We start from the raw sequence: 15,945 nt of genomic DNA, 5'->3' as shown, positions 1-15,945 counted from the left end.
GTATATAAGTAGAAATAGTAGGTGGTGGTGCAGGTTGTTGTTGTGGTGGTGGTGGTAGTAGTAGTAGTAGTGACAACATTTTCTTAGGCATTTGGATCTCTTCCAGGGTTAGATGACAGAACAATTTAATTGGGCATGGCTCATACTTTGTTACTGTACTTGGGACTGAAAAGTAGTAAGTTGCTTTGGCTTGCAAAGATTTCAGAAGTATAGGATGACATCCTGACTAAGCATGTGCCTGTATGCTAGGAAGAAGCATCCTCATCTCTGAGAGCTTCCGGAGCTCTGAGTGCCTATCATGCAAGCCGGGAGGGGGGGATGATTTTCGCCACTCTCTCCTTCCCCCGAAATGCCCTGTGCACTTGAAGATATATTCCTGAGGGTCGCGCATCCCTCGGGGACATATTTTTCAATGGCACAGGGCACTTCAAGGGAAAGCAAAGACTGATGAAAATAATCACCCCTCCACCTGTGTGAAAGATGCTGCAGAGCTCAGGAAGTTCTCCACAGCTGGGACACTTCTTCTGGCATGCAGGTGCATACTTAGGATGTTGGCCATAGTGCTTGACTGGCTGGCTTTTTGAAGAAAATAGGGATTATTGGGGACAACATATTTATATCTAGATTCTGAGTTGACTGACATGCCCTGAAGTTCAGGATCTGACTGCAAAACTGCTATCATAGCTCAGAACTGTCAAATCTCACAAGCACCTTGTTTGACAGCTGAATAAGTATGTCTACACTTACCCTACCATCCGGCTTCTGGAAACTTGCATTCTTGGCTGTGGCACTGTCCGTGACCTGAACCCATTTCGTAGCCACTGATGTGAGATGCCCGTCCTTTGTCTCTGCTGTGGAATGCCACTCTGGCTTCTGCTTGGAGCATCATTTTTTGTCCCAGGATTGCTGGACTGAGATCTGGCATTTGTGGGAGCAGAGAGTCTGTGGTCTGTGGAAGCAGATGGTGGCTTTCGGTTATCCCTTCCTGCTGGGCTTCTCATCCAGGCATCTGTTTGAGAGGCCACGGGAACATGGTCTGAGGTTGCAGGAGGACTGTGCACCTGGAACAAGTTGAACACCTTGTTTGTCGATCCTGAGTTACCTTGATTCCGGAATCGTAGCCGAGTTGCCTCTCTGTTCCCAGATTCAGTTCTGAATGAAGGACTTTGATCAAGTAGTCCAGCAAGGTCTCTCTGGCAATCACCAACCCCCACAAAAAGAGCTACAGTTAATGGGAGAAGACTCCTCCAGGAGCCCCTCATGGTTTCCATCCAAGAGGAAAAGCACTCAGTGTAGGACAGGGAGTTTCATAAAACTGAGAGTGCAACTGGAGTTTGGGGGGAAAGAGGCAAGCTGACTAAATTCCTTGAGCACGTTTCCAAGCAATTCACATCCTCAGGTTCATATGGAAGAGGCTTGGTACCTGATGCCTGGAGCAGGAAGGAGAGCTCAGAGAGTCAATAACCCAGAGAAAACCCAGGGACGCAGCTTTCCCAAAACTGCAGCAGCAGCAATCCTACTTTTGAAAGAACAAGAACTCTCCGTCTCTCCTCTTCCCGTCCTCTTTCTTTTGGCTGTCAGAACTTGTGTTCTGCGCAGACAGCTCCAAGCACCTTCTTGCCTGCCTCTGGCACTAGCTGGGTCTGGAGGGGATGGAGGTTTTTATTTTTGGAAACCTCCCCCTTTTGTGCCTTTTTGATGCTGACATCGCCCCTCTCCAGAGGACACAGCTCAGCCCCCCTCCTTACAAGAGACATTCCAGCAACACCCACTTTGGCAAAGGGAAACAAATTACAAGAGAGGAATATTAACCCATGAGCAACCAAAAGGACCCGTGCACAGCCTGTGCAAAAAGTTTGCTCTTCAACTCTCTCACACACACACCCATCATACTGAACAAGTCTGTGGGTCAGCTTCTGGAATTGACAGCATGTGCTAGGCTTTCTGCACAGCTTTAGCTGTTTAGCAAAGGTAAAACACTTGTAGGCATGAGTGGACCGCTCGGTACAGGTAGTAGAGCTCACCAGCCAGCAGTGCCTCTCTCTCTCTTACTGTGTTCTCAGAGATCAGGCAAAGGTCTTTCTCAGGATTGCTATCTGTACTGGAGCTAGGACCGTAAGCATACAGATGTGTGCTCTGCCCCTGGGCTGCAGCCATCCTCAGGGCAGGACTTGAAGCTCATGAGCCAACAGCTGGATTTTTAAAGGAATATTTTGTTTTTAATTAATTTTCACTTTCACAGCTAGAAAATTGTATGTTGTTGTTACCACAGTGCAATTCCCGTACAAGAGGCATGCCTAGCTTATCTAAACCCTGCTGCAAAGAGATCCCGGTGATTCTCCAGACTGAATAATTTTGTTTTTGACAGGAAGAATGCCAACCCGGATGCCCATTTGTGTGGTGCTGAGGGCTAGTCCAATAGACACAGCTCTGTTCAGGAGTTAGAAAGTTGCCAATTAGAAACACACTGATGTTTTTATTTCCTTTGTAACCCATTCTGCTTCATTTTTAACTTTATTTTTACCCATTCTGTACACACACTGATGAAGGCTTGCTTTGCTGTCACATAAGATTCTATGTACTGATTTTTAAGGAGTATTAAACTGAGGTGAATTAGTCCAGGGGTGTCAAACTGTGGCCCTTAAGCTGTTATCGGCCTACAACTCACAGTGACCAGTAACCAGGGATGATGGGAGTTGTAGGAGGGCCACAGTTTGATACCCCTGTCTTCGTCCATTAAATGAACCCTACTCACAAGGGCTCTCAGGTAGGGCTCAGAATAGTCTTAAGACAACCTGTTGGCTGCACAGAGAAAATAGCACCAGTATTCTGACACTTAGCTATTTATTTATTTATCTATCATATTTCTATACCGCCTGATATGTACATCTCTAGGTGGTATACAAAATTTAAAATAGTTAAAAGTTACAAATTAAAATACATGACAATAAAAACAATAGAATAAAATAGATATTAAAACAAGGTTTTAAAATTATTGAAATTAATTCTAATTAAAAGCCTGTGAAAACAGGATATATGTTCAGAGTTCACCTGTACAGAGCACCATCTCAAGCTCTAGAGTTATCCTCTGCTAACTGAACAAAAAAGCACCTTTTAAAGTGGTGGTTCTCTTATATTTAGCAGTGGGAGAGCAACTGGCCCTGTCCTAATCCATCATAGCATCCCTCTGGTGGCTGGTGCTGGTGTCTACCTAGACTGTGGGACTATTCACACAACTGTGCTCGTGGGCAGGTGGGCGGGCGGGCAGTGGGGGAAAGGCAGGGCTCAACCTACCTTCCCCCAGATGATTGTGTACAGCCCCTGAAGTGCACAACCCACACAACCTGCGCTGTCGGGACCCGTGCAGATGACTATCTGCGCTGCTCCCAGCAGGGCAGGTAAACAGAGTCTGGGACTCGTCATCCCGGCCTCCGCATATCCCACAAGGCACTGCGTGATTATTGCCTTGGGGGATTCCCCCATCAGAAAGGTGTTCTAGGCGCCCATCTCTGTGTCTCCTTGGCTCCATGAAGCCGAGGAGACACACAAGCCCGGCAGCCATGTTAAGTGAGCACTTTTGGGATAGGAGACTGTCTTATTGATTGGTTTGTTACTTAGTTTATGTACTAGTAGGTGAGGCCAGTCATTGACCAAGCAAAGTCATTTTGTATAAGTACACTTATAGGAAAGTTCAAGAATTTAAATTGTAATATGCTATTAATGTGTTTATCTATTATTATTTTATCTTTTTATGAACTTTAAATATTATTTATGTTTTTAATTCTATACACTGCCTAGATATTTTTATACTGGGTGGTGTATAAATTCTATTATTGTTGTTGTTGTTATTGATATTAATAATATTAATAATAATAAGAAGAAGAAATGAAATATTTGTTATAGTTTTTTTATTAATGTGCTTGCAAAAGTTTGAAATTTGTAGGTTTTCAGCTTCAAGTCTTATTCATTTTATTAAATAATGAACATATGTGGTAAATTTGAATCATAGCAAATTTGAATCCAAGAAAGATCTGTTTCTCTTGGGCATTATGTCATTTTGGAATTATTGATTTGATTGTTGAGAGTTAAAAATCTGTTGAGAACAATAACAGTTAACATATGGTTATATTCAGAATAATTTTTAAAAATTAAAAAGTAAACCTTTCCCCAAGTATATTCTGGTGTAAAAATAAACAATTAAAAATTAAACCTTTCCCCAAGTATATTCTGGTGTAAAAATTAAAAATTAAAAAGTATACTTTCCCCCAAGTATATTCTGGTGTAAAAAGCAGTGGATCCAGCTAATTTTAGTGGCAGGATTGCTCATACAACATTTGGTATCTGTAGGTCATTGGGAAGTATAACATTATTTTATGCATACATACAAACATACATACAAACTATATAATAGATTTTACGTGTAAACCACTTTGATAACTTTTGTTGGAACCTGTCATGACCTCATACTCCTTAGGGTTTGTTTGTTTTAAATTGGCATTCAGTCCTTGAAGCTAGTATTGTAATTCTGATGCAAGTTTTTCACACTTCTTGTCTCCTACATTCTTCCTCTGGATGGTCTCTGTCACCTCTATTCATGACCAAATAACCACAGTATTCAACCAAAAAACCACAGTAGTCAAAATCAGTTATGGATATGTTCCTTTGTTAGGATCAGAGAAGAGATGGTGCAGCCTCAATGGCCAGTTGTGAAAATGCAGATCTAGCTCCAGAGTATTCTCTAACAAGGAACCATGCATTTCATGTAAGTAAGAAAAATGAAACTACTAAGTAGCATTGTGCCAACTGAGATGAAATTATGCACATTTTATGTCACTGTAAAATTGTAAACGGTTTTAATGTTGTAACCTGGTTTTTCAGGGCTTTAAACTGTTTTGACTGTTTAATTATTGTTCTATGGTGTTTTATCATCTCTGTTTTAACTGTTAATTGATTTTAATGGTTTTGTTTTAATTATAAACTGCCCTGAGCCATTTTGGAAGGGCAGTATAAAAAACTAACTAACTAAATAATTTATGTACCAATAATGACATAATAATAACATGTCCCTGTATAGACATGCTGCTATACAGTACTTACCAAAGCTGTAAGACATCATTAAGACCTTTGTAGATCAAAGAGTCTGAAAACCAGCCCCCAAATATTCTTTTCACAAAATATTCCTGACATCTCTCTCAAAATCAAGCTTTAAATTGCAAGCACAGTAGCCAGAATTATTTTTCAGATATTAGTTGGCCTTCAGCAGAAACTCCCAGAGCAGCATTCAGTCAATAAAAACAATAAAAGCAGCACAGAACATTAACAGAGCCAGCCTCATCATGAGACAAATGGTGGCAGTTGCCTTAGGTAGCAGATTGTCAGAGGCTACTATGGGGTGGGAGCTGCCGCCTCACCTGCTCACTGCCTGCATCAACAGCATGGTCTGAATGAGCTTGTCTGCACCACTGGCTTGCACCACTGCTGCTGCTGCTATAAAAGGGGTGGGCTAGAGAGTCCAGCCATTGTCAATAACCTGGCGGTGCACTGTGTCAATATGATGCACCCAGCCAGTGGTTGCAAAGAGCTTCCTCTTTTGCTTGTCCTTCCACAATGGGTTTGAGGAGAGAGACGAAGCAGAAGAGCAAGTGAAGCAGAGGAGAGTGGGAGACCAGCCCTTTCCTCTCCTCCTCTTCTGCTCTACCCCACTCCTCCTTTTCATATCCAGCATGGAAAGAGGAACAGATCTTCGTTCCTGCTGGCTGGTAATCAGATCACCCACCTGTGCCATTGGGCAAGGGTATGGGATGGCATTTGGCATGCTCCTTCAGGTGCCTGAAGATCTTGGTCTGCTTCTGTAAGAAAAACATCATAAAACTGACAGAGCAGCATCTATTACCAGACAGCAAAATCCAGCAGAACCATAATGTTTTTATTATTTTTATTTATTTTATTTATTCGATTTCTATACTGCCCTTCCAAAAATGGCTCAGGGCAGTTTACACAGAGAAATAATAAATAAATAAGATGGATCCCTGTCCCCAAAGGGCTCACAATCTTAAAAGAAACATAAGATAGACACCAGCAACAATCACTGGAGGTACTGTGCTGGGGGTGGATAGGGCCAGTTTTTCTCCCCCTGCTAAATAAAGAGAATCACCACATTAAAAGGTGCCTCTTTGCCAAGTTAGCAGAGGTAATTTACATCTAAAACCAACTAATCCACCTGCAGGAGGACTTGGGCAAATAAAAACGGTCTTTGGCTAGTGCCAAAAAGTAATCAAAGCTGGCACCAGATTAGCTTCTCTGAGGAAGATATTCCTGGAAAAGGATCAGCAACCAGTGCAGCTGTTTGAGCCCCAGTGGGAAATGCTTTATAGCCAGCCCAATTTAGAACCCTAGAAGCCACAACAAAAGCTTTTGTAGTAGGAAAAGCTTTCACTCAGTCTTCAAAGGCAGACCGATGTACAAAGCATTGCATTAGTCCAATCTTGGAGTTACCACCAGGGCATGGGTAATTGTGGTTAGGGTGCCTCTGCCCAAGGGAGGGGTAGGTCGTAGGCAACCAGTCTTAGCTGTTGAAAGGGGTTGTATGCTCTGTATGCCACTTGGGTTCTAGTTAACAGAACTGGATCCATTAGCACCCCAAAACCTAATCTTTTATGGGGAGTGCAACCCTTTCCAAAACAGTCTGAACACCATCTCCCCAAATCAAACAAACCACCTGCCAACAGAACCTCCATATTTTGTTGATTGAGCTTCAGTTTATTAGCCCTCATCCTGTCTTTAGTTTATTAGTCCTCATCCTCAGTCTGTTTTCCTTTACTCAGGGCAACAGACTGTTAGTCATGGCTAAGTCCCACTGAAATCAATGGGATTTAAGTTAGTCATGACTAATTTGTCTTAATTGATTTCAATAATACTCAGTCTTTATGGATGTTGCCATGATCTGAAACACTGATTCAGCTCAGCAACCCCACCTAACTCTAATGAAAGAGAAAAAGAACTGGCAGTTCTCAGTGAATTCAGTTTCCAACAGGAGACAGTCAGGTGCCTTCATAGATTCCAGATATAAATATACTTGTGAAGAAAGGAAATATAGAAACAAGTAGAAAAATGTGGGGATATCAGGAAGAAGAGAAGGAACAGCAGGAAGACTTTGGCCAGGTTCAGATGTAACACGAAACCAGAGGTCCCATCACCTCTGGTTTCACTAACCAAACATCTGAACTGTATTTAAAGGGGGAAAGGGACCCACAGTTTCCTTCCCCAAACTAAAACCCTGTTGAAATAAGAGCCTCCTCATCTCTGACAACTTTTTAAAAGGCACTGAAGACACATTTTTTCACCCAGGCTTTTAATTAGATTTCTGGTTTTAATTTTTTTTAATGTTGGTTTTAAATTATTTTAATGTCTGTTTACATGATTTTAATTGTTTAATTGATTTAATATTTTAAATGTTTTTAATTGTAAACCACCCAGAGATGCAGATTTTGGGCTGTATAAAAATATGTTAAACAAATAAAAATAAATTTGTTATCTTCGGTTCTCTCTCAGTTTCATTGTCCCAACCTCCAATTTGGCGGGGCCAGTGTTACACCTGAATGCTGGCACCGCAGTTAGCCTTGTCTCAAACCAGAGTTGAGGGAGGAAGCTCCTCCCTCACTCTGGCTGCTATTGGCTGTGTGGGCTGTCTTTCAGGAAGGAAGGAAGCTGACCTCAGAGAGGCCCCCCTCCCCCACATCTAAACGCAGATGGAAGAGCGTGGAGAGGGGATGCGGATGGTTCTGTGTTTTGCCAGAACCTGGCCTATGAGTGGACCTTCGGCAATGAAACACTACAGTAAGCTGTAAGCAGTGGGACATAAAGCATGACCCGAAGAAGTGAGTGACAAGGAAGAGGAGGAGATCCTCATCACTGTACTCAGACACCTGCCTTTCCTCTCTTTTGCTTCTATTCTTCTCTTCTATTCTGCAGACATCACTTCCTGCACTAGTCCTGTGTACTAGGACTAGAGCTGCTAGGGATTGAAATAGGAATCAAATGCATATAAAGCAGGTTCTCTACTACTGAGCTGTGGCCTAATACTGCTACTAATTATGGCTGCATCTTGTAGTTGTCATAATGCCATAAATTACCTATGCATTATATGGAAAATATTTTACTATTTTGTCTGCCCTGAATCACAGGTTGTTCTGCAATACAATACAAAGAGCACCTTACCCATTGGCAACTTGCATGGAATTATTAAGAGGCTGCCCAACTTTCAAGGGAGGTTTCAGTTCTTGCCAACTACAGCCACTATATGGTGGCCTCTCCTTATGAACATAAACGCAGGTTAAAAACCCTACAAGTACTGTTCTCATTTTGACTAGAAGACAAAAAGGCAAGATGAGAATGATGTGTCCTTGCAGCTGAAATTATAGGTTTTACCCAGGACAAACCAAGTGCACTGAAGAGTCTAGATGAACTGATGCTTTGCTCGTGCTATCTGCTGTTGCCAACTTATCATTGAAAAGTGCAATTCCAAATGGATGCATTAGGATTCACAACTGCACGCTATGCTCTTCATTCTCTCCAAGGACCTCATTTCCGTCTAAAGATCAGTTTGCGATAGCGTGTGTTTCGCTATGGAATCCAGAGAGTGCAGCTTGATAGAACTCATCAGTATTTTTGTTTTGTTTGTTCTAAGGCAAATGTCCTCCCCATCTCCTCTTAATTGTTTTCTTATGTAGCACTGGAACAAAACTATTTGGTATCTAAACCCGACACTAAAGAGGTCCAGGCTTTGCTGATTCCCCCCCACCCCACAAAATTATTTCAGGCATATTTTTGTATTACACAATGTTTACATCTGAGCAAAAGTTTCCTCACAGGAGGTACTGTTTCGCCAGTTTGGAACAAATATGAAATTGGCTGTTTACATAGTCAATTAAACCTTTTTGGATAATCACACACAGCCAGAGCCGATTAGTTCTTGGAGCAATTACTGAGATAGTAGGAATATGAGAAAGAGAGAAAATACAATTTTCCTTTAGAACATAAGAAAACGATCCAAAGAATTCAGTTCTATGCTATCACAATGGATTAAACCAATTCCCTCCAAAACCCTGCATATGCCAATGGCACCTGCAGCTCTAATCAACAGAAAAGTTTAAAATCAGTTTCTTGCTGTTTTCATTAGCCCTTTACATATTCAACATCATCCTTTTATATCTCTATCTGTCACATGCAAATCCACACAACCACTATCTTTTGACAGGAAGAGGTTAACATCTATTTCACTGCAGAGCTGTTCATGTTATTGGATAGTATACAGGTATAACTAAGGGAATGGATTTATTATGGCATGGTCGAATGATGCACGGCTAAAATAATGTGTTAAAGTTTGTCTCATAGTGAGAAACGTAAACAAAATTACATACAACAAAAACTTAGAAATTCTTATTCAAGGAATATTTTTAAACTGAAAGCTTTCATAACAAGAATTCATCATGAAAACAGATCTGGATTTACATGACAAAGTGGGGATACTCCCACAGCACTTAGTAGTCTGTGGTATAGTTTTGTCTTATAAAGCTCTTAGCTGCCTTTTCAGGTCTTGGCCCTCAATATTCTTGATAATATTAAGTCATGCAAGGCGCCTTGAGCCTGCGTTTGGAAAGTTTGGGATGCCCTCCATTTGGAAAAACAGAATATAAGCATTCTATTAAATACCTAAAAATTAGTAAATACGTTTTCTAATAAATAAATAAATAAATAAATAAATAATTTTAAACTCCTGTTGAAAGACCCTAACAGTGTTTTTAACACTAACTGGTTCCACATTTTCCAGGTCTGATTAAGCTAGTGCTAAAAAGTCTTCCATCTGCTTGTTAGAAAAAATTGCCCAAGTTGTAAATTGCCCAAGTTGTGCATTTGCAGTATGTAATTATTTAATTACAAGGGGATCATGTGGAGGTTTCCTATCTTTTGTGACAGCCCCATTAGCTCTTGTTTCCAAAAATTTATGGTAGGCATGATTTGGCTAAAACTGGGGAGCAGGAGATGAGGCTTGTGGATTTCATTACAGGATCCCCAACATTTCCCACCTTCACAATTCAAATGCTGTCAGTGTGTATTATACAAATGTCCTATGGCATCTTATACAAACTATCACATTTAATGTGGCTTAAGCTTTCATAGGCCAGAGCCCATTTTATCAGATGCATGGTCACAAACACACATACAGATGTGTGCGTGTGTCCCATTACCATGTAAAGCACAAATGCAAAGAAGTTCTAGTCAAAAGGAAAAAGGGTCTAATCAGAATGAATCACTCCCAGGTACAGCAAGATAAATAGTATAATAATTACATCCTTTATGCCGGGTTCAGACATAACGCCAAACCAGAGTTACATGGGGCAGAGGTTGGAACTCCGAACATGTGAAACTGCGGTTTCATGACAAAAGCGACCTCTGGTTAGCTTTGCCAAACTCCAGATTGAACTTTTGGTTAGTACAAAGGTTCACCACCGAGACCTGGAATTTGGACACCGAAGCATCACATCTGACACCAGATGCCGCCATAACTGCGGTTTTGTACTGATTTTCAAACCACAGTCATAGAGGCAGCAGCACAGACCCACTCAGGGATATGGCTGCTCTATGCCAGCAGCGCTTCTCACTGGCTGTTTATTGGAGAGCCAGACCCAGACCCTCCTATCACCTATCCAGCCACCACATCCCATTGCAGGCTTGTCATCCTCTCAAGAGGCATTCCTTCTTGCCACTTTGTCCTTTTCTCGCCCACCAGGCAAGCAGGAGGGAAAGGGGACAGGATGACAGGATGGGCACTAAGTGTTTTGCTCCCCGAGAAGGAAGTGACAGTGAAGTACTTTCACAACCACAAACACTTCAGGTGGCAACATAAGGAGCCCCATCAGCACTGAGAGGGGGACATCTGGTGGAGGGCCTTGCCCAGGGTTGCATCCAAAAGGCAGCCCCAAGTAGGGATTCTTGAGCAGCCAAGTTCTGTTTTTTTACATTGTTGTTGGGGATGGGGGGTCTAGTCCTTTCCCCTTGGGGGTTTGTGGCCCCTAGGCTTGCTCATGAGCAGGGCCGGTTGCCAGGGTCAGTAGTGCTCCAGTCAATGGAGAGTGCCCACTACTGTGAAGATAGTTGTCCAAAACAGGGTGGACTGCGCTTGCTCAAGTGAGTGCCAGGCCATGGGGATATCCCCACAGAACTCATGAGAAGCACCATCAGAGTGGAGGGAAGAGAGTTGCCAAGCAAAATCTCTAATGATGCCTGATGGCAAAACATCCCCTTCTTCCACGGACTGCTCTCTCACAAGAGTGACTGGCCATTGGGGCTCTATATTGAGCCAGATTGCTCTATGGAGAAAAGCCATGGGGATGGGTACCACAGAAAGAGCTTTCTCTGTCTTGATGACTGCCGCCAAGTTGCTGTCAAACTGTGCCCCCTGTCAGCCCATGGGTGTTCCTGGGGAATTATTCCTGAAGAATAATCACATATGGTCTGAAAACTGAGAGGGGTGAATGACCCCATCCACCCTACTGTGCCTGCTGCAAAACTGTAAACATTAAGAGTGCTTCCATATAGAGAACTTGTGTGTGAGGTGGATCTTGGGGCTTTTGTCTGAGGGTGTAATATCTGCATAAATATAGACTCCAACCACAAAGCTTCACATTGGAGTCTTTGTTTGGACCTGCTTTCCTGAAATATGGTAACATTCAAATTATTGAATCTCCAGGGAGGTTGAAATATTCCCCCAACTGTTTTCTGAATGTTACCATTTTAAATATCTGATTTGTGTCTATTTACTCTCTTGCACAGAAATTGTTTGCTTTGACCAATGTAAATGGCGGATAGGTATTGCTGTAGCCCATAATGGCATCTATCATGTTAGAAGATGTGAAAATGAATGAGCCTTTGATATTGCTGATGTTGTTGGTCCCAAGATAGTGTTACACAAGTAGATATGGAGGCAGACTTGAAATTGCTCCAGACAATCTGCAAGAGGGGGAAAAACCCAGTTTATCTTCTCTTTCAAACTGGCATGTGGGCAAGCTATGAATAGACGATCTTCACCGAGGTATTGATAGAGGGATGTGATTCTGTTGGTTATATTGGTTTGGAAACTGCACTGATATCCTTATAATTAGTGGTATATAAATCTACTAAGTAAGTAAACCAACAAACAAATAGGAATATAATTCGTTACAGGGGCTAGTTCCTGAGGTTGCATCTCCACTGGATGGCCCATTGTTGCTGTGTGAAGATGCTTTAGGTTGTAGAGCTCTCTATGAGTAAAGGACAGGCCTTCATGATCTCAAGGCCTATGAGAGAGAAGGATCATTTTCCAGGATAAGTTATAGATCCTTGATGGTGCACTTGAAAGGCTTTTGCTAGAACTGTAGATAACCAATCGTTTTCTGTTACTTTCTCTGCTGTTACTTTCTACTGCAGAAAGAGGGCCTGTCCTCTTTCTGACCTGACCTATGTGCTGATGTGATATACAGATGCTTATGTGCTCCCACTTCATGTTCTTCATGCCTGAGAACTAGTTGCCAACCCACCAGGATTGGCCTGGTGTCTCCAGGAATTGTCATCAACCTCCAGATGACAACTGAAAGCAATTCTGAAGATGTTAATGGCTTGATATTGGGATAAACATGGAAACATATTCTCCAGGGTTAGTTTCAGTCAGAGCTTGCAAGCCTGGTCTGCAGAGCACAATGTAATGGGACAAATGCACAATTGACTCATACCATTTGTCGGCAATGTGTCAGAAACACTGAGAAACACTGAGGATATTTGCACATGCGTGAGGTTGAGGGAACCCAGCCCGGTTTTGCACCCGCATGTGAACCACTGGGATCGGACCCAATCCTGGCAGCAACATGGTGGCAAACCTGCCTATGTAGCCACCCTTGAAAATAGGGTTGCCAACATTTCATTGCCAGAATGAGGGACACAAGTTTGGAGGGGCTTGGGAGAGAGGTGTATGCAGCGGTAATAAAGAGCCTGAGTATCAATGATGTATATGTTCTTGAATTATATGCTATTGAATAATGTTATTGTTTGCTATTATTTAGAACATATTCAGGTTATACCACTTTTCAACCAAAAACTTCTCAAAGTAGTTTACATAGCAAAAGGAATAAAATGCTCCCCCACATACACACTCATTGCAGGTATTTCACACTGCCACTGCTCGCCTCACCACCCAAATGCAGGACAAATGCTGTCCCTATAGGGACCAAAATTTCATCCCTGAAATGAGGGACGGCCCACATAATGCGGGACAGGGGCGTAACTATAATAGAACAAGGGGAGACAGTTATCTGAGGTCCCATTGGCTTGTGGGGCCCCCCAGAGGCAAGTCACATGACTGACTCCCCCAGCCACGCACCCGGCCGGGCTTCCCTCAGTTGTACTCATCCTCCAAAATTGATGTGAGGGTTAAGACCTGGAGCTACCAGAACAGCATGTCTTTCTCTAGTACCATTAAATGACTTGCATCATCCACAATTTACAAAACCTTGGGTGGGGGTGCATTTTAAAATCTTGCCTCTGGGCCCACTCCAACCTTGCTACGCCCCTGATGTGGGATAGTTGGCAACCCTACTTGAAAATGAAGTTAAGGGAGCAAGCGCCCCCTTGGCCCCGTTTTCTTGATTGTGTGGCAGCCGTAGCTGCCACACTGTGGGGAGCCCGGGGAGGGGGGAATCCCCATGATGCACTGCACACTCGCGTGGTGCCTCATGGCATTTCCGGGGGCTGGGACACACATCCTGGCCCTCCCTGCAGCCTTGGTGTACGGGGAATCATCTGGACGCATGGGAAGTGTGCCTAGCAATGCTGGCTTGATCATCTGCAGGGAAGGGAAGGTTAACCCGCCTTTTCCACAGACTGCCCTCCAGCCCTTCTCAATGTTCGTGAGAAGAGGCTCACTGTCTGCAATGTTGGATGATTTCAGGCTATATCAATTCCCCTTTAAACAGCTACAGAACTGTTGTATACTCTCTCTATAAGAAGAAAGCCCAGAAGGCCTCAGTATGAGACAGGCTAAGTGAGAGCACTGATGGAAACAATCTCACTTTTGTAGCTGAGGTCTGTGTGAGTGGTTGGGCCTGTATGATCTTCTCATGGCCCTGAACAGTCCTAGGTCCAGATGGACTAGGGCCCAGAGACAGGCCTATGACAGACTGCACTTGTTATCTCACCAGTCTAAGTTTTTCTGTCCTGGACGTTTCTAGTGACTCATATGTATTAGTTGCATTATTATGAGTTTAGTGTGTGCTGCTGTTCTCACATATTAATTAATTAATTAATTAATTAATAATAATAATAATAATATTCAGTAAATTTATCTCAGCAGATAACAGCTTCTAGTGGTCTTAATGTTAATTCAAATGGTAATTTTTATACACTTGTAGTTTCAGGCACAGTGCTAAATTAGATCTGTGGGGAACAGTTGGTACCCACAAAAACCCCAAACAAACCAGACTGCACAGGATTTTGTGCAACTTTTCTTGATTTGGACAATGCTACCAGTGGAGACTTCACTAATCCCCTGCTCTGCTATTATGGATTAAGAGGGTGGGGCGGGGTAGAAATCAGCAAGCACAGTTGTTTTGTGGTTTGAAACTGGGAGGGGCTTCAGCTTTGTGATAAAACGCATGCAGGCTCAAGCCCCTGCATCTTCCAGTAAAAAGAATCTCAAGTGGCAGAGCTGGAAAAGACCTCTGTCTGCCTGGGACCTTGGAGAGCCATTGCTAGTCAAAGGAAACCAGTATCAGGCTAGATGGACTGAGAGTGGGTCTGACACAGCCTGATAAAGCATATCAAGAGACAAAAGCCCCCAAGATCCACCTCACACACACACAAAAGTTCTCTATATGGAAGCACTCTTAATGTTCACAGTTTTGCAGTAGGCCCAGTGGGGTGGATGGGGTCATTCACCCCTCTCAGTTTTCAAACAATATGTGATTATTCTTCAGGAATAATTCCTCAGGAACACCCATGTATCTGGATATTGTCAGATATATATGAAAAAAACAAAAGGAACTACTTCTGATGGTCCGAAAATACACTCTTTTGCTATGCAATGTTGAATATTTCCAAGAGCAGGCCCTTGAGCCTCACTGTGAGCCACCCCCACCCCCACCACATTTATTGAAATGTCTTCCTTATGTCACCAAAACCTTAAATGGCACCCTGGGACACACTAATTTTTGGCCCGGGGGGTGCTATGTGTTGGGTCCAGATCCCTGTAGCTCCACTGACTTCGATATTTCATTCCACATCTATCTGTCCTTTAAAAGAAATTTGTCAAAATTAAGAATGTTCAATGATTGTGGGGGATTGTGATACAAATTGGACTTGGTTAAAGTCCAATTCTCAGCAGAGGCTCTGCAGGTAAACACAGAATAACTCTTTTCTTTGGAACTCACACAGACAGCAGAAGTTGGACACTTCAAAGCCAATCATAGAAGATCAAGCCTTCATCCAAAAGAGATTAAGTATCGAAGGAGAGAGAGAAAGCAGCCAACACCACTAGATTAAACAAATTAGCTATGACGACAGTGTTACAGCCCTGACTATTTGGTGCTGAGAACTTGAACAACTATGCTTGGCATCAGCTGAAATGTCTGTGGGCAAAGACTATGAAGGAATCTTTAAAAAAAAAAGTCTGGTTCAAAAACTGCTTAAAATGGTCACAGGATGAGATTTCCAAATTCCAATTCTATTCGTAGACTTTCAAAAGGGAAAAGGAAAGGCAGCTAACTCTGAAGACATGAGCTCTATTCAGACACTGATGTCATGCACACAACTTTGCCGGGAAAGGTGGGTCAGCTGTGGAGAAGGCAGGTGAGCTCCTGCCTTCCCTGGCAGACAACCAACTGCCGTCCTTCCCTCCCCTGCACTGTACTTCCACATGAG

At 42.8% G+C, this 15,945-nt stretch overlaps 1 protein-coding gene across 8 annotated transcripts in view; it reads right to left on the bottom strand.

Annotated features, from left to right (window-relative positions):
* Positions 1–15,945, bottom strand: part of LTBP2 (latent transforming growth factor beta binding protein 2) — a 259,813-nt gene that overhangs the window by 209,979 nt on the left and 33,889 nt on the right. For 4 of the 8 annotated variants that reach the window (XM_053276860.1, XM_053276887.1, XM_053276867.1 and 1 more), the window contains exons 2-3: positions 5,777–5,849; positions 748–1,430 (exon numbers count right to left, since the gene is read on the bottom strand). In XM_053276860.1, coding sequence (XP_053132835.1) covers positions 748–1,271 — 524 coding nt within the window. In that variant the 5' untranslated portion in view covers positions 1,272–1,430; positions 5,777–5,849. Of the gene's footprint in view, positions 1–747; positions 1,431–5,776; positions 5,852–7,536; positions 7,621–15,945 lie in introns of those variants that run through there. The other 4 variants (XM_053276896.1, XM_053276903.1, XM_053276913.1 and 1 more) reach the window with 4 other exon arrangements.

Source organism: Hemicordylus capensis, chromosome 1 (genome assembly GCF_027244095.1).
Source record: "Hemicordylus capensis ecotype Gifberg chromosome 1, rHemCap1.1.pri, whole genome shotgun sequence".
NCBI lineage: Eukaryota > Metazoa > Chordata > Lepidosauria > Squamata > Cordylidae > Hemicordylus > Hemicordylus capensis.
The sequence above is the reverse complement of the archived record's forward strand: the minus strand, read 5'-3'. Positions and strand labels throughout refer to the sequence as shown.